Source organism: Pleurodeles waltl, chromosome 4_2 (assembly GCF_031143425.1).
Source record: "Pleurodeles waltl isolate 20211129_DDA chromosome 4_2, aPleWal1.hap1.20221129, whole genome shotgun sequence".
NCBI classification, from domain to species: domain Eukaryota; kingdom Metazoa; phylum Chordata; class Amphibia; order Caudata; family Salamandridae; genus Pleurodeles; species Pleurodeles waltl.
This window is the reverse complement of record NC_090443.1, coordinates 943,496,710-943,521,846: the sequence shown is the minus strand read 5'-3', so window position 1 is coordinate 943,521,846 and position 25,137 is coordinate 943,496,710. Positions and strand designations below refer to the sequence as shown.

Sequence of the window (25,137 nt, the reverse complement as noted above, 5' to 3'; positions counted from 1 at the left end):
TGCCGATTTGGAATTCACAATGTAAATGCCATGAAATGATCGCGCGCACTGCCGCTCTGAATCCCAAGAAGAAAATGCCTGAAAGGAATCGCGCACACTGTTGCCGATTTGGAATTCACGATTCAAAGACCATGAAATGATCGCATACTGCCGATCTGAAAGCCAAGAAATAAATGTCTGTAAAAAATTGCGCACACTGTTGCCGATTCGGAATTCACAATGCCAATGCCATGAAATGATCGCGCACACTGCCGATCTGAATGCCAAGAAATAAATGCCTGGAAAGAATTGTGCACACTGTCGCCGATTCGGAAGTCACAATGCAAATGCCATGAAATGATCATGCACACTGCCGATCTGAATGCCAAGAAATAAATGCCTGGAAAGAATCGCGCACACTGTTGCTGATTCGGAATTCACAATGCAAATGCCATGAAATGATCGCGCACACGCGATTTCAAGTTTAGGCCCAAAACTCAAATGTTACTGGAAAACGGAGTCGGGCCTAACCTGACCTCCGCCTTACCACCCTGCCTGAAGATCACCAATAAGCAAGAGCAGGCCTGGAAATAACTGGTTAGGCATCCGGGACAGGAGCTCTGGAAAATGCTGCTGCTCTGCACCCGGACCTCTGAATAGTGAGCACGTGGAGCTGGGCTGGCTCACTTATATAGAGCCAAGCCCTGCCCACGAGTCACACCCAACCATGCTGCAAGAAAGGCTTCTAGAAAGTCTTAGAATAAAGGACCACACCCTGTAGTCCTGCAAACAAGCGTTGCAAATGAACAATGAATTATAAACAGCATTAATGACTTTTCAAGGTAAAAGTGCTGCAATGCAAAAGGTTAACATACTGCATAGAAACACAATGCATGAAATATGCCTCTACATAAGGACTAGGGTTTTTGCATTTACGTCGCCCGTAGAGCGCGCACTGTTCTGATGTTGACACACCCTTACCGCCACGCAGATTTTGATGTTCCTTACCACCAAGCCATCTCTGACAGTCTGACCTCCACACCTGAGTTGGCAGATTGGAGGGGAAATTAGGTAAAAGCATACCTTTTTTCCTGACTCCACTTCCGTTTTTTGACTGGACACAACTGGACAAGACATTATGTAACTGCCACCACTGGATGTGAAGAAAACACAAGCCCCCCTCCCTCCCGTTGCCAGATTTGAAGGTAGAGAATCCGCTTTGCCAGGGGACATTGTGTGGTCACTGCGCATGAGTTCAGGACCACTGCCGCCCTGTACATGTCACAGTATTTGTTTTTAATTACAGTGGCATGTCTATATCAGGACAATTGTGTCAGACATGGATGGAGACACACTGATATGTGACACATATCGCACACATACACAAATGACATTTTGGTGTAGTATTCATTGCCAAATGAAGGCTGGCACCACAATAATGTTACAATCACACTTATCAACGTTGTCCATGTGTGCAAGGAGAACTGTACGTCGAATTGTGTGCTGCCAGTTGTGTATGTGTGTGTGAGATTGGATTGTCAGGTTGAGGTGGAGGGAGCAGGAGTGCGTGATGTAGTTGTGTCAGTATGTGTGCCACTTTCATATGGGTCTGGTGTTTGTTGTGTATGTTTGGTTGTGTGTTGTGTTGCTGTGTGCAACATTCAGGTGAGTGTTGTTGTGTGGTGGTTGTGTTAGCTGTTGTGGTTGTGTGTTGTGTGGGTGCAGTGTCAATAGTGTGTGTATGTTGTGTCATGGAGGTGTGACAATGTGTGTTTTCGGCATGTACGTGTTGTGTTGTGGTGGAATGGCAATAGTGTGTATGTAGTGTGTTGTTTAGTGTGTTGTGTAGGTGGACACATATGGGCAAGGTACAGTGTGTGTGTGTGTGTGTCTTACCTCTATTCCATAGCTACTGCCATTGTACGATGTCCATTGTGTCCTGCAACAGCCTCCGTCTGTCAACAATCTGCCACCAGTACACCGCCTGGAGAAGTGTACCACCTAAATATGGTTGGCGAAACCCACCAGCCTGACGGCTATGACGAGCACTCCGTCGTGGTGATTGGCAGCTCAGATGCAATACATCTAAATACAGCGATCGAAACACTGCCAACTTGACAGAGTTTTTGGGTCTGCCACCACAGTGGATTGGTGGTAATACAGTGTTGCTTGAATGTAAAATTACCTTTAAAAAATAAAAAACAAGAGGTGTCTAGCAAAGCAGTAACAGTTAGTTTAACATTATGGCTGGGATAGTAGTCGCAGAACCTGGGTCTGAGGACTGCCTCGCAATGTACATCAGTTTTGAGTTGTGTTTTATACATTTCTCTCAGTACCATATAATAAGTAAAACATTCCTTTCTTGAACAAGAATGAGAACAGTTGTCATGAAGTTATAAATAAGGTCATGATAACAAATGCAGGTAGGCCTCTACCTTGCCTGGACACAGTGTAGGACAGCCGGTAATGTGTCCGGATGCCTACCCTGAGGGGGGCATGGTTATTGTGTGTGCTGTGTTCTGATTGGCTAAGTGTTCCTAACTGCATGTGGCATCTAACGTTATGGTGTTTTTGGGAATGCATGCACACCTCTGAACATGTGTGTTTTATTGAGGCCCATCTCCTGGAACCATTGTGGTGTCGCTGTGCCTGTGTGGGATTTGTTCTAAGTTTCCTGTTTAAGCGTTTGTCTGCCAGCTACATGCTATCCTACCTGTGACCTGTCAATCAGTAACCTCAGACCTAGTTCTCAGAGCCTTCCTGAGAACGTATCTTCGTGCCGGTGGTGATGAAGAGTTCATGATAAGAAAATCTAATAGTGGTGATGCGACTTCGTTCTTATATGTGAATGTGTTGTGAGCATCTGCGTCAATTAGTCCAAAATTAACAACCATCAACATCTAAATCAGGCCCTGTGTATTTTGTGCAACAGCCTGCTTCTCAGGCATTGCTTCCTGAGCCCCGTTTTGCTCTACTTTCAGCCCTTCATGTTTTACCAGGGTCGAGTTTACTGATCCTTACACTGCAGTTTCATTTTTGCTGGCAGTATTCTCCATAGCTGATGCTTTGATGTTAGGTCAAACGCTGAATTAAAGTCCAGAAAGGCCACAAAGTAAGGAATTTTTTTATCTGCTACATTTGTGTTTATATTAGAAGGAGATAGACTTGCTGTACCATTGAGCGTCATTTTTGGGGGCCCCCTGGAATTGTATTTAATATGTTTTGGTCAGTTATCCAGCTTTTAAGGGTGCTCAGTATCAATTTAGAACATTGTTTACAGTCAATGAGAGAAATGGGATTTTGGAGAACTCTTTGGGACCTTTATGCACAGGGGCATGATTATGATTTTTTGCCAGGAGGGTGGACAGAGCACAGAGTCATACATCTTGATGAAGGTTTTGGTTAGAATTTTCACCCGCCATTCCGGTTATGTTTGAAAGCATCAGGTGGTATCAAATTTGGTCCCAGCGCTTTCCACTTTGCTAGCTCTCTAGTCACCTTTACTTTCTCCTCCTCAACAATGTTTCCAATATTTGATCTCCCATTACATCTTTATTCATTTTTTGCATTTTTTGGGTCTGGGTATATAGTGGTCTCTTTTGGAATTTGCTGTACAAAAGTGAGCTATTCATGTCTCTTCAATGATATTTCCATTTAATATGTTCCTTCTGAAAACTTACTCTTCAACAATTTTTCTCCATAGTGAATCATTCTTTGATGCCACTTTAGCCAAGGCGTTCCAGTTTTTCTCAATTGCTTCATCCATTTTTATATATCTTGATGAAGGTTTTGGCTAGAATTTTCAACCACCATTCCGGTTATGTTTGAAAGCATCAGGCGGTATCAAATCTGGTCCCAGCTCTTTCCACTTTGCTAGCTCTCTAGTCACCTTTACTTTCTCCTCCTCAACAATGTTTCCAATATTTGATCTCTCATTACATCTTTATTCCTTTTTTGGATCTGGGTGTATAGTGGTCTCTTTTGGAATTTGCTGTACAAAAGTGAGCTATTCATGTCTCTTCAAGGATATGTTCATTTAATGTTTTCCTTCTGGAAATTTACTTTTCAACAATTTTTCTCAAGAACGAATCATTCTTTGATGCTGATTTATCCAAGGCATTCCAGGTTTTCTCAATTGCTTCAGCCATTTTTATGACAGTTTTATAGAACATTTTAGACTTCTTATATTCTTCTATGTAGTTCACACCCTCAACTTGAGTTGGCCACGATTCTGAGTGGGGACATATCCCAAGTATACATTAAGTAATGTGCTTTCTATCACTGTTAAAAGTGTCTCAGTAGGGTTGATGGTAAAGTTCTTGTCCAGATTCAGGGAGCCTAATTTGGTTGCATTGCTCGCCCTCTGCTCTTGGTAAGTCTGGGTGAGTTGTTTATCCATAGTTCTTGATGTTGTCTTAATTTTCTCCCTCGACCCCCTCCCTGGCCTTTTTCTGAAAAAGGTCAATAGGTTGGTGGGAATTCTTTCTGCTGGGAGGAGTTCCTCCAAAATTAAACATAGTTAAACTGCTCATTTATTTTGTGCTGGAACCAAAGTTTGATGTGCTTTATCTAGCCCCATTTTCCTTGTTTGTACTTTGTTCTTCCTGTTTAATTCAATAATCATCTTACTGTACAGATATACTGATTCTAGGAAGAATTTATGGATGTCTTTCCTTAGTATGTGATTTTTAAATTCATCACATTCTTTGCAGTGTGCTGATTTTTTCCAAATCTTTGTTTATATATAGCCAGTGGTACCAAAAGTTTTAGGCCTTATTTAGAATTTTATACCTGCAAATTCTGTCACAAATGTGAAGGCTATGTCACCTTTGACACTTGTAATACTGCATACAGGATATCTGCCACATTTGTGATGGAGTATTCCCTCTGTGAAACTCGAAATAAAACCCTTTTATGTTAGCCTAAAGCACTTTTTTACCTAATATATTTTAACTGAAACGAAGTTATGGGTATATAGTAAGTTTTTGACTCAACAACATTCCAGTATACATCATGTCAAAAGACATTTCAAATGACATAATTCATATGTTCAGCCACAGTAAAGTAACATTCTTGAACAAGTAATACAACAAATCTACATTTATATTTCTCTCAATCAAGAATCAGTCCGCACACACACATTCTCTATTCAGGATTTATACCTCAATAGGACAGAAAAATAAAAATAAAAATAAAAACAAAAGGAAACTATGAAAATAGGGAGTGCCAATAAGTAGAGCACAGAAATAGGGTAGAACCTGAAGCAAGTGTTACTGTAACTTACTGATAATACATACTTTGGGATAAGGTGGAACCATTAGTATTTACTTTACAAAGATCAAGAGGTCAACGATTTAAGGCATTTCTTCTAATTGTTGATGTAAGGCCTACCTCACTTTCAAGTAATGCACGTTTTTCAAACTATTGTGATCTTTTGACAAAGTGACACTTTTTTGGGGCAAAACATATCCAGGAGCACCTGAAGTTATAGGGAAGATCTTTCTCCTTTTTCTATCTGCATAGTACAGATTTCAAAGATAAAGAAACCAAAATGTTCAATGAGAACATATCCTCTTGTTGTCTGGATTGGGCTTCTTTAAGTATGGATCTAGACAGGCCCACTATCTCAGAAAGTGAACCACTTTTTTGCCAAAAGCAACTTCAGAACTGTTGTTCAAGCTCACATGCTCTTGCATCTTAATGGAGGTAACACCATGCTCAATGGTCTTCCTGACTTCATGTTGGTCCCATCATGGGCATCCTACATGATGTAACATGTCATCCAAGGTCTGGAGAAATATAATCACATCACTCCCATCCTGATGGAACTCCACTGGCTCCCCTTGATGGCCCCAATCATCTTCAAGACAAGCAGCATAATTTACAAAGGCATTAGGACCATTTACGGAGACAAGCTCACTGTGTCTGATGCCTCTCAAGACTTTCCCATCTGGGATACCATCAGACTGGAGGTTAAGAAGTGTAGAAGAAACAGAAGAAAAGAACAGGCTTTTTCAATCTATGCACCCAAGATCTATTACAGGATCCCCATATTCATAAGGACTGCCCCAGCACTGCTCCAATTTAGGAAAGGGTTGAAGATGCACCTTTTTAAGAAACACTTCATCACAATGCAGTAACAGTACACTTTTTTCTCTCTGAACCTAGTTACCTCCCCTATGAGTTGATGCGTGCCTTTGAACCTGCACAGCGTTCTGATAACGTTTGGCCAGGTTTACTTTATGCAAACACCTCATGTATACATACTTGCATACATGCAAAACAGCCATTCCTAATGTCTCTGTTATTGCTTGCTCTGGAGGATATATTTGCTCCTTTGTTTTAAAAAAAACAACATGCAAAATGAGCAAGTGAGGGTATTACATGAAAATTAGGCTTTCAAGTTTATTTTATGTTCATATAAACAAATGACAAAAAAAGAAAGTTAAAAATAGGGCTGCTAGATTTAAAAACATAACAATCACATCTGATAAAATAAAGTTCTAACTTTCCGGAATAATAATCATGCTGCATACACATTTCAAATTAGTGAGTGAAACTTTAGAGACAAACTTATAAAAAACATTTTAATTGAGTTAAGAAGGGCATCTAAGAAGATAATTAACCTTATAACTAACTTTCCTCATGCAATATTTCCTGCTGCTATAATTATAGCTGGAGATTTACACCTGGCAGATACTCAGTTTGCCTCCAGGATTTGTAAGGAAATCAAGGGTGCTCAAATTAGGTAGGTGATAACCTTAATGTAAAACAGTCATGCTTTATGGATGTATGCGGACTTGGGCGGTGATTCTAACCTCCGAATGGAGCCGGCGGAGTTGCTGGAGTGCGACGGGTGCAGTAGCACCCGTCGCGAATTTCAGTGTCTGCTAGGCAGACACTGAAATTCTTTTTGGGGCCCTCTTACGGGGGCCCCTGCAGTGCCCATGCCATTGGCATGGGCACTGCAGGGGCCCCCAGGGGCCCCGCGGCACCCCCTACCGCCATCCTGTTCCTGGCGGGAGACCTGCCAGGAACAGGATGGCGGTAGGGGGTGTCAGAATCCCCATGGCGGCGGAGCACGCTCCGCCGCCATGGAGGATTCTCAAGGGCAGCGGAAAGTCGGCGGTACACCGCCGACTTTCCGTTTCTGGCCGCGGCTGAACCGCCGCGGTCAGAATGCCCAGCGGTGCACCGCCAGCCTGTTGGCGGTGCTACCGCGGTCATTCGCCCTGGCGGTTTTTACCGCCAGGGTTAGAATGACCACCTTGGTCTTCAAAATACAAAGAAATACACATATCTTGGTAAAAACAATGAAGCCAGGATCTTATGGATTTTTGTTATTAGCCGATTCACTAAATTGTATTGGAACAATAATCTTATTCCAATACTGTCTGATCACTGTCTAATTATTTTAATTTCTTAGCTATGTACATTGACAGCTGGCCCTGGAAGGCAGGCCATACCATAGTATAGTGGATGTTTCTATCATTTGGAATCAGAGATGGAGCACAGATGTAGGCAAGTTCTAAACAAATTCTTTGAGATCAACGAAAATATAGAATACGTTGGTGCCACCTGGAAAGGGAAGCCATCAAACCTTTTTTTAGCGCTGTCCTGATCTCTTTAACAAGAAGATACAAGATAGTGAATTTAGATGCCCTGGAAAAGTGGATGTATCTAACGCAATAAGCAATTACCATGACCACTCAGATGATAGGGGGAACAGAATACATAAGATTCAAGAAGAAATGACCTGGCTCCATGCAGAAAAAGAGATAGTCAACAAATTGCCTTTTAGTGTTTTTGAAGACAACAGTAAAATGGGTACACCAATAGCATGGAAAGCTACATCTTGTAACAACCACAACCAAGACTGTGCAAAAGGGACAGATTATAGAGGGGGAGGAGACCTCCTAAAAAATTGGGAATGCTTCCTTAAAATACCATGATAAATTGTATTCAGAGAACCACAAGCCTGAGAAAAAATAAAATTTCTCGCTTTTCAGAGGTGGATGATTTAATCAAATCACAGTTAAGGCTCAAGTGAAAATAATATATGCAACCACAGCCAAGGAGTTACTCACCATCATAAAACATCCCATGCAGCCAAAGCATCAGATAGCTGAGTGAGGTGAATAAAATATTAATGACAGATATGGCTCCCTAACGGACTGCAATATTTAATGCATTACTGCAAGGGAGAAAGATTACAGATTTGTTTTTGCTAGAATGTCTGTTAAGACATGGCATCTCTGGCATGGTTTTCCTCTGACAGTTTTTTCTGACTTTGTTGTTGCTGGCCTTGGAACTCTCACAAGGCCCTCCATGACACTGGACCGGCCTACTTTAATAAACGAGTAAACTTCCACATACCAACTCACCAGCTCTGCTCCGCCGACCTCGCCTTCGTTACAGTCCCCCGGATCCAAGGCGCCACCTCCGGCGGCAGATCCTTCTCCAATCTCACTGCCAAGACCTGGAACTCCCTCCCCACCAACCTACGCAAGACCCAGGACCGCCTAACCTTCAGAAAGCACCTAAAAACATGGCTTTTCGAGCAGTAACCGCCGCCCCCCACCCCCTCCCAGCGCCTTGAGATCCTACAGGGTTAGTAGTGCGCTTAAGAATTATTTGATTTGATTTGATTTGATCTCCTCTTCTTCACTCAATCTCTAGTGGAATGAGTTAATCAGCTTATTTACTGGACAGTAAGGATCTGGTATAAATTTGTTCCACATGGTCAAAATACTGCAGATTCGAGTTCCATCCTGAGATTTGGCAGGAAGAGAACACTCATGTTGTTTCCCAATCAATTCAAACGCAAAGGTGGTTCCATGATATTTAATTTACAAGTTAAATTACTCCCCTGAGTGTCTAAAATTCTCTGATAACATCTAAAATGTTTGCCTCAGATGTCATACCGAGAAGGACTTTTGGAGGTATGTGCATGGGCGATGTCCCAAGCAAGAGGATGACTGAGTCCAATTCTTGGCAAGTTTGTTAGGGATGAAAATGACTAGTTTGTGTATTCTTAGTCATCAGAAACCTTTAATTGTTTATCTGTTTAGTTTTGTGGCAAAAACATTTTGGAGCCTCTGTTTATATTTTGTAACTGAATATAACAAATATGCAAATGCATTTACATCTTTACACATTTCATAAATTAATCAAAAAAGCTTTCAATCATGCCCTTCCTCCCAACCTCTATTTCCTGACACTTGAACAAGATGGGGCGAAGTTCTGCTAGTTTGAACATGAGTTATTTCACCAATGTACTGTGCTGCAGTTTCAGTCATTATGTACTAACCATATGGCCGGCTTTCTCAAGGAGTGTTTTGGTTTCCTGTACTGCTCGTCTCATACATGGAACTGGCATGTTATAGCCATCAGTGTCATAGTATCCAATCCTAAGTGGCGCAGAACTTGAGTAGACCTGGAGGAAAACAGGATGCAAACGTATGAACAAGTCAATGTGTTATATTCAGAATTTCCTTATACAGTGAACCCGTAAACAATACTGTCATATTTAGGTACAAAGAGCAAGTATTGCAGTGAATCCTATTTAGTTTAAATGGGAATCAGGAGTTTATCTTAGCCTTCTGGCTTGTAGGCCTGTGCCCCCATCACCTAGTAACTTTTAACCTACTTAGCTTGTCCTGTCTTACCCTATTTTTTAATTTATTTTTAATTAAAACGGATGCTATGTTTATAGTTAGTGAAATTTTCTGTTTTTACATCATCAGTGCCACTCTGTGAAGGCATCACTATCAGCGTCAAAGGTAAGTGAAATACGTAGGTGTTCACATCATGTCCCTTTCTCACTTACATGTGACAGGAACGTAATGTACTTTTGGAGGGAATTGTTTATATAATTGCCACCCCAAGCATGCCTTCTTATCTATTGTTTGAGAATATACCTGTGTCAGGGATCTTACAAGATTTGTATAAATACATGTCACGCAGGCAAGGTTATCAGAGGGATTCCTACCAGATGCTATTGACGCAATCTATGCTGCAAGTCGCCTTGATGCAGACCAAGCCTTCGTGTCACCATGGAGTCTGATCTAGAGACCTCACTCCATGGTAACAAGGTTTGGGGGCACGTCTCATGGACAAGGTACTGGCAGATTAGATTTAACACACTTAGCTATCATTAGGTTAGAGATTAGGTTCTCCATGTTAGGGTTTTAGTGATCTTTTACATTTCATGTTTTTTGCAAGGTGGTGGGGGTCTTTGTATTAATGACTTTCATCTTCACTATTCTGATTCTTGCATTGTTCATCATATTAATAATTGCAGCCCATGCATTTTACAGTAGATTGCAGTCTTGTTAAGAAATATATTGAAAACTTAACTGCATTGTCACCTACAAACAAAAGTGCTGTCATCCCTAAACCAGCAGTCTTGCCTAGGAGTGAGAGTCCAACTATGACAGTATCAGATGAGAGCTTTTATCATGTGAGATAAATTGTTGTGTAGTCATATTTCATTTTATTATTAAAATGGTTTGCATTTTGTCTTATTTTTGCAGAGGTTAAAAACTGGTATGAGGGCAGTTCTAAATTCCAATACCAAGATTATGAGTTGCACTACAGTTACAGCGTGCAAAATCTTCACCCATAATGACTGATACTGTGCAGTGATATCCAGCCGGTACCATGCAATTAGTAGTTTGTAGACTGATATCCACTGACCTCATCACATAGCCATCTGATAACACTAAGCTGGTTTCTTTCCTCGTCTCTAACAAGACATGCAGAAGTGGTAGATGGAAAGGTCTTTACATTGCTCAGAAAAATATGGGGGCTCCTGAAAATTTGGGAAAACATTTAGCTTCCACTAAAATAGATGTACTCATGCATGAACAACTTGTTTTGTTTTCCTAAAAACAGTCTTTACTGAGAGTGTACAAGGAACTATGTTTGTGTATGTGAAGCTACAAAAATATATTACCTGCATGAGCATAACATTGTACTGTATTGGGTATCTGTGTGTTTCTTAGCTTCACACAAGACTGCATGTGGTCTTGTCTTCAGTGATGTCTCAAAAGTTAGCTGATTGATAGAACTTGATATCTTCTGGTTACTCTTTGCTTTATTCAGAACAGAATCCTGTCATAAGGGAAATTTCTCGCTTGGTACTGTTAGCTTTATTCAGGGTACAATCTTGTAATAAGAGAAATTTCTCCCCATTAATTACAATTAACTAAGAGTCAAATAACTGTCTCCATTGTTTGAGTGTTAATAGTGGCTTTCCCACTTCCAATAAAAATGTTGGCGGTTGAGCTAACTGTGGGACAATTTCAAACACCGATTTGCAATGGTTTCTTAAACCCATTTAAAACCTTTTCCGAATCATCCGAATTGCTAAGGATTTTAGCTTGTGCAAAACATCTGATTTACTGAAATTGTGAATGCTAAAACCCTTAGCACATAAGGCCTATAGATTGCTTATGAATGATTTCCCCTTTTTTTCACCAGAAGATTGACACATAATGAACTTTCTACTCTAAATGATTGAATTTCTGGTACTGTAGGCTGAAGGAAATAGTTGAAGGGGTAACACAGGACTAAAGCAGTAGCTCTGATAGGAACTCTTAGATTTCTTGTGATCAAATCATATATCTCTGAGCCCTAACTGTAAGTCTCCTTAGTTAAAATTAAGTTCTGTGCCTTCAAGTATTATGTAGTGGGACCACACCAGGTTCTAAAGACCTCATCACCGCTACCAACTATCTCCAAGCTGGTATGCAAAGCTTATTTAGCTATCTCTTAACAATCTTTCAAAAGTCTTATACATGGGTCTCTAGGATGGTGTGAATGGGCATAGGGTAGATAAAATCTGCCATTTCACATAAGGCCTTGGCAAAACATGACATTAAGAAAATGCATTGCAGGTAATGTAGATGAAACTGACCCTGCTACATAGCTTCCACCATTGGTAGTTCAATATCTATTAACCTCCAGCAAATAATGAGATTTCTTCCATTGCAGTGACAGAGTGTCAAGAAGGTCCTCATTACATTGTAGGTAATGGATAGGGCTCCATTTTAATGGAAAGAACCAGAATAAAGATATTTAATTTGGTCAGGGCTCAATGGAGAAGAAACTTCAGAACCTCAGCCACCTTGAAGACAGCAGTGGTTTAAGAAGGGTGCTCCTCAAAGTGGCCTCTTTGACAGAAACATTAATTTATGGTGAGGTGTCCAGCCTGTGTGTAAGAGAAGACCTATAGCTGAATAAGCTTGAGAAAGTAGGTTATCCACCTTGATTTCTTCCTCCTCGTCAATAGCTTGATGTGCACAAGAGAAGTAAGAGTGCAGATCAAACAAACAAAGGCCATAAAGCGTTGTTGGGAAGCAACATGTGATTTTTGTTCGTGGCAAGTATCTCTTCATCCTGCAAACATTCTTGAGCTCTTTTATTGATGCTTGTAATAGCCATACATCATATTATTACAGTGCTGGGCACCCCGTTACAGTATTAGTTGTGCTGAATGTATTAAAAGGTTTGTTGCAAGTTATTGTCATTATTATTTTAAATTAATTCCAATTTAAGTTATCATTTAAATTAAACTGTATAAAACTAAAGTCAGTGGAGCTAGCGAAAATTCCAGATTGGAGCCACTGACAAATTTACAGCACTGACCCTGAAATCTCAGGTGCTGACATCGAAGGCTTCTTTCCTGAAGCCAAGAAATGTACCAGTGGCATTAGAGCTTAGGTTACTTCTTGTGTCTAAGCGCCAGATTTGAGGACAGGCAGGCCCTGGCGCCACAACTGCTTGTTTGCTGTGTCACAACTTGAAAAAGTGGTGGGCGGGGGAATAAAACAAAAATAAACAATACAAAAAAAATAAAATTACCTGAACGTTGTGCCACTCTCCGATGCTCTCCGCTGCCCTGCAGGCTCCCACCCTGCTCTCTTCCCATCATGACGCTGCTAAGAGCAGCGTTACGATTGGCTGGAGCATCCTGGCTCGAGACAGCCGGCCAAACATACATGCGCACTGAAGGGAGTGCTCTGTGCAATCTCCTCACTGCTTGTCACTCCATGGCCCTGCCCCTTTAGAAATAAAAGGATAATAAACATTGTTTATTATCCTTTTATTTTTAAAGGTTTGCAGCTCCTGCTGCTGGTGGTGGGGGGTGACGCTCCTCTGTCCAAGCGGAGGAGCCGCCCCTGGTACCTTAAGGCAATCAATAGGGTGGCTCAGTGTGTTAAACTTTTGCCACTGAGCCATGCAGTGATCTGCAGGCCACACGTCTGAATCCCAGCAAGACTGACTCAGACTTCGGGCATTTAGAGCTCAATAAGTTCTGTTAAAACAAATTGGGTAACAATAACGTGTAACTGACATTGAACAACAAAAGCATGGTATAAAGTGCTAAATAAAAAAACGGATATTATTAATATTATCTTGTCATCTGGGAAGAATTAAATCTAATTTATAGCGGGATCTGGAGGAGGAGAATACCACATATTTATAGAAGCTGACTTTCACTCTTCCACTCCAGAATCAAAAACGCAAAGAATATATGAAGTTGTAAACTATGAACTTATACATCCTGTTGAAAGAGATAACTGAAATTTAACATAATTCATCTCCACGGGGGGGCATGTGCACTAGTCAGTGTTTAGCAACTTGTTACCGTGCTGTCCAAGAATAACAATTTACCAACATTTGGGCATTATGATGATTCCCAACAGCATGTAAGACTCTTTTTATGGGGCCACAAGTCAGGCAATACCTCCTGGGTCACAACTGTGGTGGATGGGGTCTTTTGTCACTTGTGTCGTATTATGGCTATGAAAACTGAGCTACCAAAAGTAGCTGTCTCTTTTTTAAAAAAAAACGATTTATTAATTATAAAGAAATAACAATCTAGTACTAGGTGGTGTATACTTTTAAGCGCTGTTATGACAATTTGGCAATAACATGGAACACCTTTACTTTGCACCAGTAACCCATCCCTCCCCACCCTCTGAGTCAAGCAATCACTGTCTTGTTCTGATTGAGCAGAATTGTAAGTGTAGTGCCTAACATCTACATTTACTACGTGGAGGTAATCTCTGCCGGAAAAAGTGAAGGGAGGGGCTGGTAGTGCCAGGGAGTCAGTTGGAGGAAAAGGGGGGATTTATTCAGGGGCTTGTTGCATAGACATCCTAGGAGAAAAGGATATAGGCGTGCTATGATGAGAGTGCTGATCTGAGTTCTTTATGCTGTCGACTAATGCTTCCCATGTGGGGGCGCTGTCTAGTTTCCCGATACCCCGGCGTGCCTCCCACAGTAATAGTGCTCCTTCAAAGCCTGCCCACTTCTCCAGTTCCCTGCAACAAGCCAGTAGGCTTGGGCCTCTCATGTCATTCCAGTGACAAGTAATCTCGCTTTTGGCCAGTATCAATGCTAAGTCTTGAAATGTGCTAGTTGCTCTAGTTGTAGAGGTATTCTGTAACCAATGAAGGAGACCATGACCAGGGGAAGTGAGGGACCGTATTCTCAATAAGCTCTATTAGTGTGCCCGTAACTCCCTCCCAGTATATAGTCATGTGGGGACAAACCCAAGTCATGTGGAAAAACTTGGCACCCTTTTATCCACATCTGGGAATGAGGTATCAGTGACTCCAAATTATTTGTTAATTTTGTCCCCGGAGAAGTAAGCCTTTAGCAATATATAAACGCCAATTAGTTTAAAACAAGCATTTCTGGAGACCCTAGGGATTCACTCAAGTATTGTTTCCCAAGCCTTTTCTATAATGCAGGTCCCCAAGTCATCCGCATATCGGTATTTCAGGATATCAAGTGGGCCCAGTGTGTCTGTTTTCATAGACCTATATAGGCCTGTTACTGCCTTAAAGGTACCTGCTGATAATGCTATATATTAGTAGCAGAGTTGGGCCTCAGGTTCGAGTCCACCAGATTTCCAAAGGTGGCAGAAGGCAGCTGTCACTGATCTATGTAGCCGGATATGCCCTGGGGGGAGGCCAAAGTCTGCTTGGACGTCGTCAAAGGGAAGGAGGACTGAATCCCGAAATAGTTGCCCTACCCTATTGATTCCGGCATTCGACCATTCTCAAAGGCCACCCCAGTCTACTCCATGTGGCAATGATAGCAACATAGTAAGCAACAAGTAGGGGAGTAGGGGATCTGAGTATGCGACTTTCTCAGGGTTCAGGTCAACCATTTCAGGATGACTAGAAATTCACTAGAGTCTGGCGTGGGAGTATTACAAATTCTTAATAGTGTTTTAACAAAACGTCAAAAGGTTGGGAAAAGTGGGCCCAATTCCTTGTCAGGGGATTGTCTGCCTGCAATCCGTTGGATGTACCTCTGGAGCTTGGCTGCCAAATAGTAAGATTCAAATTCTGGTAAGGCCAGGCCTCATTGAGAGGACGGTCGTTGCAATGTGGTAATGCTAGGCACCTTTGGTTCCTGCCCCATTCAAAGAGTCCTAGCAAGGTGTTGAGAGCCCTGAAGAACAATCTAGGTATTCACAGAGGGATCAATCCGAAAATGTACAAGAACCGAGGGAGCACCACCATCTTTATCAGGGCTAGTCACCGAGCCACAGTAGGGTCTTCCAAAAATCCATGTGGGTCTTTAATTTTCAAACAGCTATTCCCAAATTTCCATCGAAAATGTCTGTTTGGGTATGGTACACTTTTATCCCTAAATAGGAGAGACATCTAGTTTCCCAAGTTAGATTATCGAGCTGTTTAGGTGCCTGGGTATCTTCTCTGGTGGGAAATAGGCAAGTGTTTTGCCATTTGACCTGAAGGCCAGAGAGAGCACCAAATCTCTCCAGTAAAGTTCTTGTCCCAGTCAGAGCATACCCGGTGTCATGAAGAAAGAGCAAGAGGTCGTCAGCATACAGAGCTATCCTCTGTATAACTGCAACTACCCAGATGCCTGCATATTAGGTTCTTGTGTGGGCCATGTAAGCAAGTGGCTCCATAGCTATCCCAAATAGGAGAGGTGAAAGGGGACAACCTTGTTGTGTGCCCCGCTCCACTCCGTAGCTATCTGATATTGTCTGGCCTGTGCAGAAGCGAGCCGTAGGATTTGTGTATAAAAGACTTGTCCAGGCTACAACCCATACAGAGCATGACTCAAAAAAGGTCGTCCCACTCAAGGATACCAAAAGCATTCTCTGTGTCCACAGCTAGGATGGCGGCTTTCTCCTCATCTTATGTGTCAGCTTCTAAGAGCAACAGTAACCTCTTCACATTAAAGGTGGTATTTTGGCCAGGAATAAAGCCCGCTTGATCAGGGTGAATTATTCGCATCATAAGTGAGAGTAGTCTGTTGGCTAGGACCCTGCTTAATATTATGTAGTCTAAATTTAACATTGATAGTAGCCTATAGGCTGCAATGTCTGTTGCTTGTTTCCCAGGTTTTAAGAGTGGCACAACCAGTGCTTACTTGGTGGTCTGTGGAAGACCACCAGAGTGTTTGTTGGTTTTACAAAGTCCTGCTAAATGAGGGTCGGGTTCCATGGAGTAAATTGCATAGAATTCTGCTGGGAATCCGTCTGAAACCGGGGGTGTCCTTTGCATGCCCTTTGATTGCCCCAAGGATTTCCTGTGTGCCGATATCCGCTCCCAGGCTTTCAGTCTCCTCAGCTGTAATTCATGGGAGGACAAAGGGCACTAGGAAGTCTTATATTGCTGTACAATCATGTTGGGATCTACTCACGTATAGCTCTTGAAATATTGTAAACAAAATGTGTTGATAGCTGTTTGAGAGTAGAGAGTATCTCCTGTGGGAGACAGTAGGTCCACTATGGGTGTGCCCCTTCTAGTAGGATTGGCGAGCAATGGCCAGCAGGTGGCTAAATTGGTCACTCTCCACACGTGTTTTCTCTATGTAGGGTCTATAGTCAAACTAGCGTAGTCACTCAGTATGCAGTGCTACATGTTCCTTGGCCTTCAGTAGCATGGCCTGTAATTCCAAGTGATCAGGGCGTTGTCACTCGACGTCTCGTAGCTTGCCTTCTGCATCATGGAGCTCTTGGAGCAAAGTGCTCCGGATGCCCATAGATTCAAACAGGCAGTAGACCTGGATCACCGCGTTAAAAGTGCCCCACTCTGTCTGAGGGAATGAGGTTGTTCCTGTGTTGTATGCAAAGAAAGTGCCTACTTTTGCCCTAATCATTTCTTGGAATAAAGGGTTGTCCAATGTCTCTGGGTTTCAGTCTCCAGGTGGGTATCTTGGTGAGGGCGCTGTGCCAGTTCAAGTCTAATAGTATTCAATGTTTTGCACTCAGCTCTGGATGGTGGGAGAGCACAAAAAGGTATTGAGGTGCACGTGGAGCTCGTACATGGGGGAGAAATATGAATAGTTCTAAAATTGGGGATGTCTGCCCCACCAGGAGTCCACTAGGTCCCAGCTCCACTGCAAGCCTGTGAATGCTTGAGCTGTACAGTATGTATGGGGAGTCATTCAGTGGTGGATGCGAGCGATCAAGTGTGGGGGTTAGCAATAAAATTAAAATCTCCTTCAATGATAGCAGCGCACATGATGAAAGGGGGTTAATGGGATTGATAGCTTCATCAGGAATGTAGTTTGATCCACATCTGGCCCGTACACATTTATGTTAATGTTATTCGCATTAAGCTTGCCAGCACTGGCCAGGTACTTATCCTCAAGGTTTATGATGGATTTGAAATGCTAGAAGGGCACCACCTGCTCAAATCCAAATCGTCAAACCCTTAGCAAAGGCTGAGAAGGAGGTCTTGAAAAACTTGCCCTCTCCATCATCGCTGAAGGGCAGCACCCTCTTTGGCCCTTAAGTATGTCTCCTGAAGCAGGTCAAAATGGACACCCCATTGTTTTAAGTAAGAGAATACTTTACAGTGTTTGTGGATAGTGTGTATGGCCTGGACATTCCAGGAAATCATTTTATAGGCTGTAGAGGTTGCCATGGTAGAAGATTTCTTTTAAAAACTATTTTGGCTCTCAAAGATAGTGAGCAGGGTGGTGGCCTCTGACTCAGAGGGGACCCAAGGAAACAAATGCGAACAATCATATAAAACAATAACACCCTACTCCCTCCCCTAAGGGTAAGAAGTAGAATCCCTCTCATCCAAACTTTAAGTCAAACTTGGATATTCAATGTAGTCCTTGGGGGAAGCGGTGCAGAGTATCCCAAGGCCAGGTGCGCCATCACCCATGCGACAATGGAATTCAAATGAAAGAAACAGAGGGAAATGGGGGAGCAGCAGAATGTTTCAAATGTTATCCCCGTGGGAACTATTAAAGTGTTAGAGATCTCCTTCTTCCACACTTTGGCCCCCCAAAAACATTTAATGGCAATAGATTAAGCCATCTTCAGTTCTGGGGGTAACAATAGGTAAGATGACACTCAGGGGCTCTACGGCTATCCCTCTGTGGGCCCTATTAAGAGTTTCCCACTGGACTGGCCAGCCTGCTGACCTAGTGGGAAACTCACCACAGTGTTGATGTTGGCTCGTAATCGAGCCGGTGGCATGTTGCGGTGCGTTGGGTGCGACAGCACTCATCTCTTTTTTCACTGCCCAAAATTTGGGCAGTGAAAAGCATAACGGAGCTGTCCATGGGGGCCCCTGCACTCCCCATGCCTTGTGCATGGGGAGTGCAGGGGCCCACATAGGGCCACTGATACCCCTTTTCCACCAAGCTTTGCATGGTGGTCCGAAGGAGGACTCGTAATCCGGAGCAGCGCTGTCCTGGTGGATTACAACCGCAGAGACTGCCAGACTGTTGACTGGCGGCAATCAAATGGTGCCCGCAGTCGGATCGTGTCACATCTGCCACAGTCGTAATGTAGTGGTAAGGACCGCCACTATGGTGGCGGTCTGATCGGCACCGCAAGTGTGCCGGTCTTAAGAACGCCACACCCTTAATGAGGTCTCTGAGGCAGTTGAGCCATGATCTGAATCCGAGTCATCTCCTTCTCAGGCCTCAGTGGAGTTCTCGGGGGCAGGGTGCGCTATGTCACTCTGTGGGCTCATTCTAGGGCAAAGAACACTAAGAAGCCCACCGAGGCAACCTCTGTGCGCAACCAAATTTCTAATAATGTGACCATGTTGTTGCTCTCAATGCGTTCAGGGAGGCCTACAATTCGAATGATGTTGTGCCTTGATCCGTTTTCAGCATCACCTGCCTTGGCCTCGGGAATTTTCAGGTGTAATTCCAGGATGGAACTTTGTCCAGTTGTGGCAGTCAGTGCCAGAGGCATGTTGGCCGGTTCTCTCTCAGTGGAGGTGACCCGCTCTGTAAGATGCCAATGGTCATTTCTCAAGAGCCCAAGATCCAAGCCAAAAGTATTGATTTTGATTTCTAAGGCTTCAACATTGGGTTTAATATGGGGCTCACAGGAGAAGATTAGGTTGTGTTAATTTGCAGTGCCCCGCCTGATCCAGGCTGTGCCGTCTCCCGTGGTTCGAGAGTTAATTTACAGAAATTTTTGCCCATAGTGCAACTGGTGAGGATCTGTGAAAAGTCAGCCAAGCAGTTGAAAATAGGCGGGGAATTCCAGCAGCAGTCCAGTAAGCTTGCTATGGCTGGCCCCTGGGGTGGAACACCACCTTCTATTGGAATAAGGATTGTATTGAAGTTTTTAAGAATCTGCTGCTGGGTACTCACCCCCCTGCAGCTGTGTGTCCCAAATGCTGAGAGGAGGGGGTTATTCTATGGAGTTGCATTGAGAGGACTGGGGGGACTCTCCAGGTATGGGGTTGTGACTGCTAGTGATGGGATAGCTGTGGGCCTCTCCAATTCAACCAGGCCACCCACCACCGTCCCGACTTATTGTAGTTCTGCAGAGTGACCAGCTGAGGATTCAAGTCCTCCTCCAAGACTGGCACCAGGCACTAAGCTGGTGTTCGCAGGTGGGTGCCCCTTTTCATTTTTGAGGAGCAATCTTATTCCTCCGGCATGGGTAGGCCAACCTCTACACCCTTTGCAGGCCTCACCATTCAGTTCCCCACTGCAGACCCTGGGCCACCTTGTTGCTGTAGGTATTTCGCAAGGGGTAGGAAGGCAGGTGGGGAAGTAATCCCTCAGTCCATGAGGGCTTGTGTGCATCCTATTGCTGGTTACAGTTTAGGCATGGCCTGTTGCTGCACAAAGGCCCACCCTCAGTGGCGTGTTGGTGCCAGCATATCCCTCCAGCAGGTAGCCCTCTCTCGACCACCCCACAATTCCTATCTCAGGGCTCTTTAGCGATGTCCTGGCCCAGGCAGCCACCAAGGTGTGGGACTGCTCCAGCACAACAGCTTCCCGCAGTGTCACCAGTTGCCAGAGCATCAGCTCTCCGTAGCTGTATGTCCCATTTGCTGTGGCGAGTGGGCAGTCAGCTGGCCCGCTGCAGGGGGAACTGGGTGGAGTTGAATTTAAACTGCTGGATATGGGGCAATGGCGGGCCTTTCCTCCTCTACTGTGTGGCCCACCACTGCAGTGTGCATCTGTAAGCTTGCAGTGGGGGAAGAAGAGGAGCCAAGTCCTTTCTCAGCATTGGCCTCTGGGTGTTGCGCTTTTATTTGTGGTCAGGGCTCCTCTTTATGCCAAGGAAGCAAGTTTACTCCTTTAGTACAGGTGATCTGATTTCTCTTACGCGGCCTTCATTTCTCTGTCTCAGCATGGCCCTCAATGTTCGTAATATCCTGGGCCACGCCTTTGCCGCTGGTATTTTGTCAAAGGGTAGGGAGGCGAGCGGAGAAACAATCTTTCTTCCAATGAGGGCCCGCACCTGCCCCACTGCCAAATACAGCCCAGGAGTAGTCTTTCATTACATCAGGGCCCTCTCTGTTTGCGTGCAGTCCTCACTTTCTTCACCAGCAACTAAGCCTCTCCCACCCACTTCTCGGCTCCCAGCTCAGAATCCCGTGGCAGGTGCAGTGTTCCACCTCTCAAATTGATTCACAGCGTGGGGGGACAAGTTGAATGTCTCCACGGTGCACTGATTAAAGTAAGGCCTGTTTTGTTCACAGGCACTGCAGGGCAGAGCTTTCATTCAGGGGGCCATCAACGTTCACATAGAAGGGCCACCATTAATTGTGTGTTGCACAGGCCATCCTGTTCAGTGCCGGGCTTCAACTCAGCTGGACCTATTTGCCTTGCCGCTCATTCCATCAGCTGCAGGGTGTATGTGTCCCCTTGGATGTTGGGTTGGGGGACAAAAAAATCAGTAAGATTGAATAGGACGTGGCTAGCCTTGCCAGAGCACTCAAGCTTGCATCATACTCTATTCGCTGCAGGCCACGCCCCCATCCAAAAGCAGTTGCCTCTTCTGTTCATTCTACACAAGGACACAGCTAGCTTCACCTCATGAATAGTGTTCCTTCCAGCAAGACCACAGACACTCCTTCCTTCTTTGAGCAGGCAAGCAAACTTCTAGGTGGTAAGCAGAATCAGATTCTAAAGAAAAGTTGTGCAGACTTCAGGTGATGCTCTTTCAACTCTGGAAGACTGGTAGTCAGGCAGTTACAAGCCTTGGCATCACAATAATTCTTAGTATTATTATCATTTGATTTGTAAAGTACAAAAACTGTTGCCAAAACTGGTATCCTGCCGCTGAAAGCTAATAGAGATACACTATGCAGTTAACAAGGAGGAAGCACTTAGAGGGGGCATAAAATTGCTAGAATGTAGCAGTAATTTTGAAAAAGCTAGGTCTTTACAGTTTTCCTGAAAGGCAGTAGTTTAGTGGCTGATCTGAGATGAGGAGCTAATTTATACCAGATCTGAGCTGCCTTAACGGAAAAGGCACAACCACCTTGCCTGATTTTGTTAAATTTGTTGATGGATACCAGGTTAGCGGTGCCCGAGCGGAGACATCTACCCATGGTGTAACGCTTCAGTCTATATTGTAACAGTTAGGGCCCATTTACATGCAGGGCTTTAAATACGATTCACGTGGCTTTCAAAGTAATCCTCTGTCTAATTGGGAGCCAGTGTAGATCCCTCGAGGCCATAGACGCTGATGATCTGCGGGTCATTTTAGGCCAGTTTAGCTGCCGGAACTAAAACTCTGTGCAGTCTGCTGACCAGGTGGTATGGGGCTCCAAGTAGGAGGGCATTACAATAATCCAACCTGCTGAGTATGACGCTATGCATATTGGAGGATTTGGCTTCATTGGGTAGGAGAGGACACACATTGCAGACCCCTCAAGAGTACAAAACTATGCCAGCACCTTTGTTGGCATGCCCTTCCAAAGATAGTTTATCATCAAATAGAATCCCCAGATTACGGAATGTACTAGAAGGATGTAATTATTTGTTTGTGGGTAAAGTCCAGAGGTTCGGGGGAGCTTCACAGGAGGACTATTTGCCAAACAGCATAGGAATTTTTTTTTTTACCTATTTAATTTAAGAGAGTTTGTATTTGTCCAATTGACAATATCTAGAATACAAATGTGAAAGACCACCACCAAGTCTTTCTGTTCATGATTAAGAGGCAAGGTCAGTTGTGTGTCATCTGCGTAGTTGACCAGCGTAATATCATGAGCCTTTATCAAAGAAATCAATATCCTCATGTAAACATTGAACAGAACTGGACTCAATGCCGAGCCCTGTAGGGGGGCGAAGTGACAGCCTGAGACCGGTCAGATAAATAGGATTCCATCCACTTCAGTTTTCCTACACCACTTTTGACTAACCTTAACCATGTCAAAAGCAGCTGACAAATCCAATATAACCAAGAAGCTTGGCTATGGCAATGAGTAAGGCAGACTCGGTGCCGTGTCCAGTTCTGAACCCGAATTGTTCATCTTCCAGAATAGAATGTGTTTCCAGATAGTGTGACAGCTTCTTGCTCCCATAACACTCCAGTATTTTCACAGGGAAAGGAAGGAGTGATATAGGTCTAAAGTTACTCAGCATCGAGGGGTCTGCTGTGGATTTCTTTAAAAGGGGAGTAGCAATAGTCTTCTCCCACAATAATGATACCTCCCCTTTACCCAAAGACTGGTTGCATAATAGCAATGTAGGGGAGATGAGCTCATCTCCCAGCTCTTTCCATATCCTAGGGCAGTGGTTTTCCATCCTTTTGACTCCTGAGAACCCCCACTGAATCCCTACTGGAAGCCGGGGACTCTCCCAGCAATTTGTATGATTTAAATTTCAAACATTAAACCAGTAATTCACAAAAAATGCACAAACAAGTACACGCCAAACATATACTCAAATTACTGAAGATATGATTATTGTAAATGGAAACAAATATGCAAAAATCGAAATATTTTAATGGGAAGGTTGGCACAGCATCTCGGCAACTAACTTCTCAATGTTTGGTTTTATTTAGGGAAGCGGAATCCTCAGGTCAGATTCTACATTTCCCAAGTGATTTCTTAGGTACATAATATCTGAGCAAGTTTTGTCACATATATATGTGGTGGGGAAAGGAACAAAAAAACATAAGGGCCTCTCATCTCTCCATGGCCTCTCTGTCACAGGTAATTCATTTGTTTTATAGCAGCTCTCATACCAGTATAAGGTGTCAGAAAACTTTAGAGGGAACTATAAGTTTTAGGATTCACATGTCATCCACTCTGGTAAGCATTTCCTAAGAGTGCTTGGTCTGGAGAAACACAAACTCAGGATTCTGAACATAACATACTGGTTAATAATAAGGGTTAATAATAAGAATGTATTTCTATGCAAGCAAGCCTTTTTAGCAGCTTTAGGAAATAAAAGACTGGGGAAAAATATAACTTTATAAAATGTATCATGCATTTAGCATGCAGCTCTTTAATGGCAGTTCATGGCTCACTGTCTTAGATTATCATTCTAACTTATGTACTGCATAGTAACAAAAGAATCTCAGTGACAAAAGCAGTAACCCAATGGGATATGCACATAAAATGCTGTTCTTTGCAGCAGGCATATTACCCATCTGCGCTGTCTTTGATGAGTCAGAACCGCCACTAGACAAAACTCTCATCTCTCTCCAGCAGGTACATTAATCACCAGTTATCTTGACACTTATATTTTTGCCCAAAAGCTGCTGCACGTACAAGGAAAGCTACAGTTCTTCTACAACTGCTGTACAGAGAAAGGAATAAATATAAAAATTGGCATGTGTTTCTGTCAGAGAAACCAGCTGGAGAAGTGCCTTTCTGCTGGCCAAGGCCTGCTGACCCCCTCAGAATGTGTCACGGACCCCTGGGGGTTGTGGACCACAGGTTGGAAACCGCTGTCCTAGGGGGTAAAGAATCAAGAGGGGGAGCCCGATGAGGTCGATCCAGCAATTGATTGAAAATGTTGCTCCGAAACTGCTTCAAACTTCAAGTACTCTATGGACTGCTCTCTTCCTTGGTCAGTGATAGAACTGTAACAAAGTGAATAGACTTGGGTTCCACTTTTTTATTAATTTTCCAAACAGGAATGTTGCTACATTATCTATGGATCTGGAACTGGTTTGATCTAATTCCCTTTCCATTTTCTGGTTATAGTAAATAAATATCCTTGATTTGCGTGTGGCTACAAGGGGATGTCCTGCACTCATTTCAAGAGCATAGTGGCTACTTAAAAGTGTAGATGATTACTGATCCATGACAATTTAAGCCAGCCCCCAGTAGTTTTGTATGTACCATAAGCATGTATCATACCATGACTCAATATGGTGATACGTGATTGATGTGTACCTGGACCAATATGTATATATTTTCTGTATATGTATTTTTGTGAAATAAAATGACCCCATAGGACACATGGAAGGGTCCCTTAGGGACCCCTCATGGGCAAAAAATTCCACTTATTTTTTGGCCCATCTGCAGATTCGAGGATCCTCCTCGGATCCTCCTCAGATCCTGGGGAAAAGCAAGGCCCTGTTTGGCTTGCCATAACCTGACACAAATATTTATGTGTGCTTTAAAAAAACATAGAAATTCACTGTAAAAACAAAGGTTACAGGGACGTTATGGTCAGGTTGAGGTTTTATCCATACAAAACCATAGAAATTTAGCAGTTATTGTTATACTTATAGTTACATTTATCTAAAGAAACTATAACTTGTGCCGGAAAGTAACTTTGGGCAATGAGTTATAGTTTCTTAACATAAGTATAACTATAACTGATGAATTTCTATGGTTTTGTATGGGTAAAAGGTCAACCTAACTATAACGTCCCTGTATATATATATATGTATTACATACATTTGCTATCACTATTTTG

At 43.2% G+C, this 25,137-nt stretch overlaps 1 protein-coding gene across 1 annotated transcript in view; it reads right to left on the bottom strand.

Moving 5' to 3' along the window:
• LOC138293503 (vitamin D3 hydroxylase-associated protein-like) overlaps window positions 1-25,137 on the bottom strand; it is a 290,584-nt gene that overhangs the window by 111,738 nt on the left and 153,709 nt on the right. The window contains exon 7 of the mRNA XM_069232742.1: window positions 9,290-9,415. Coding sequence (XP_069088843.1) covers window positions 9,290-9,415 — 126 coding nt within the window. The remainder of the gene's footprint in view (window positions 1-9,289; window positions 9,416-25,137) is intronic.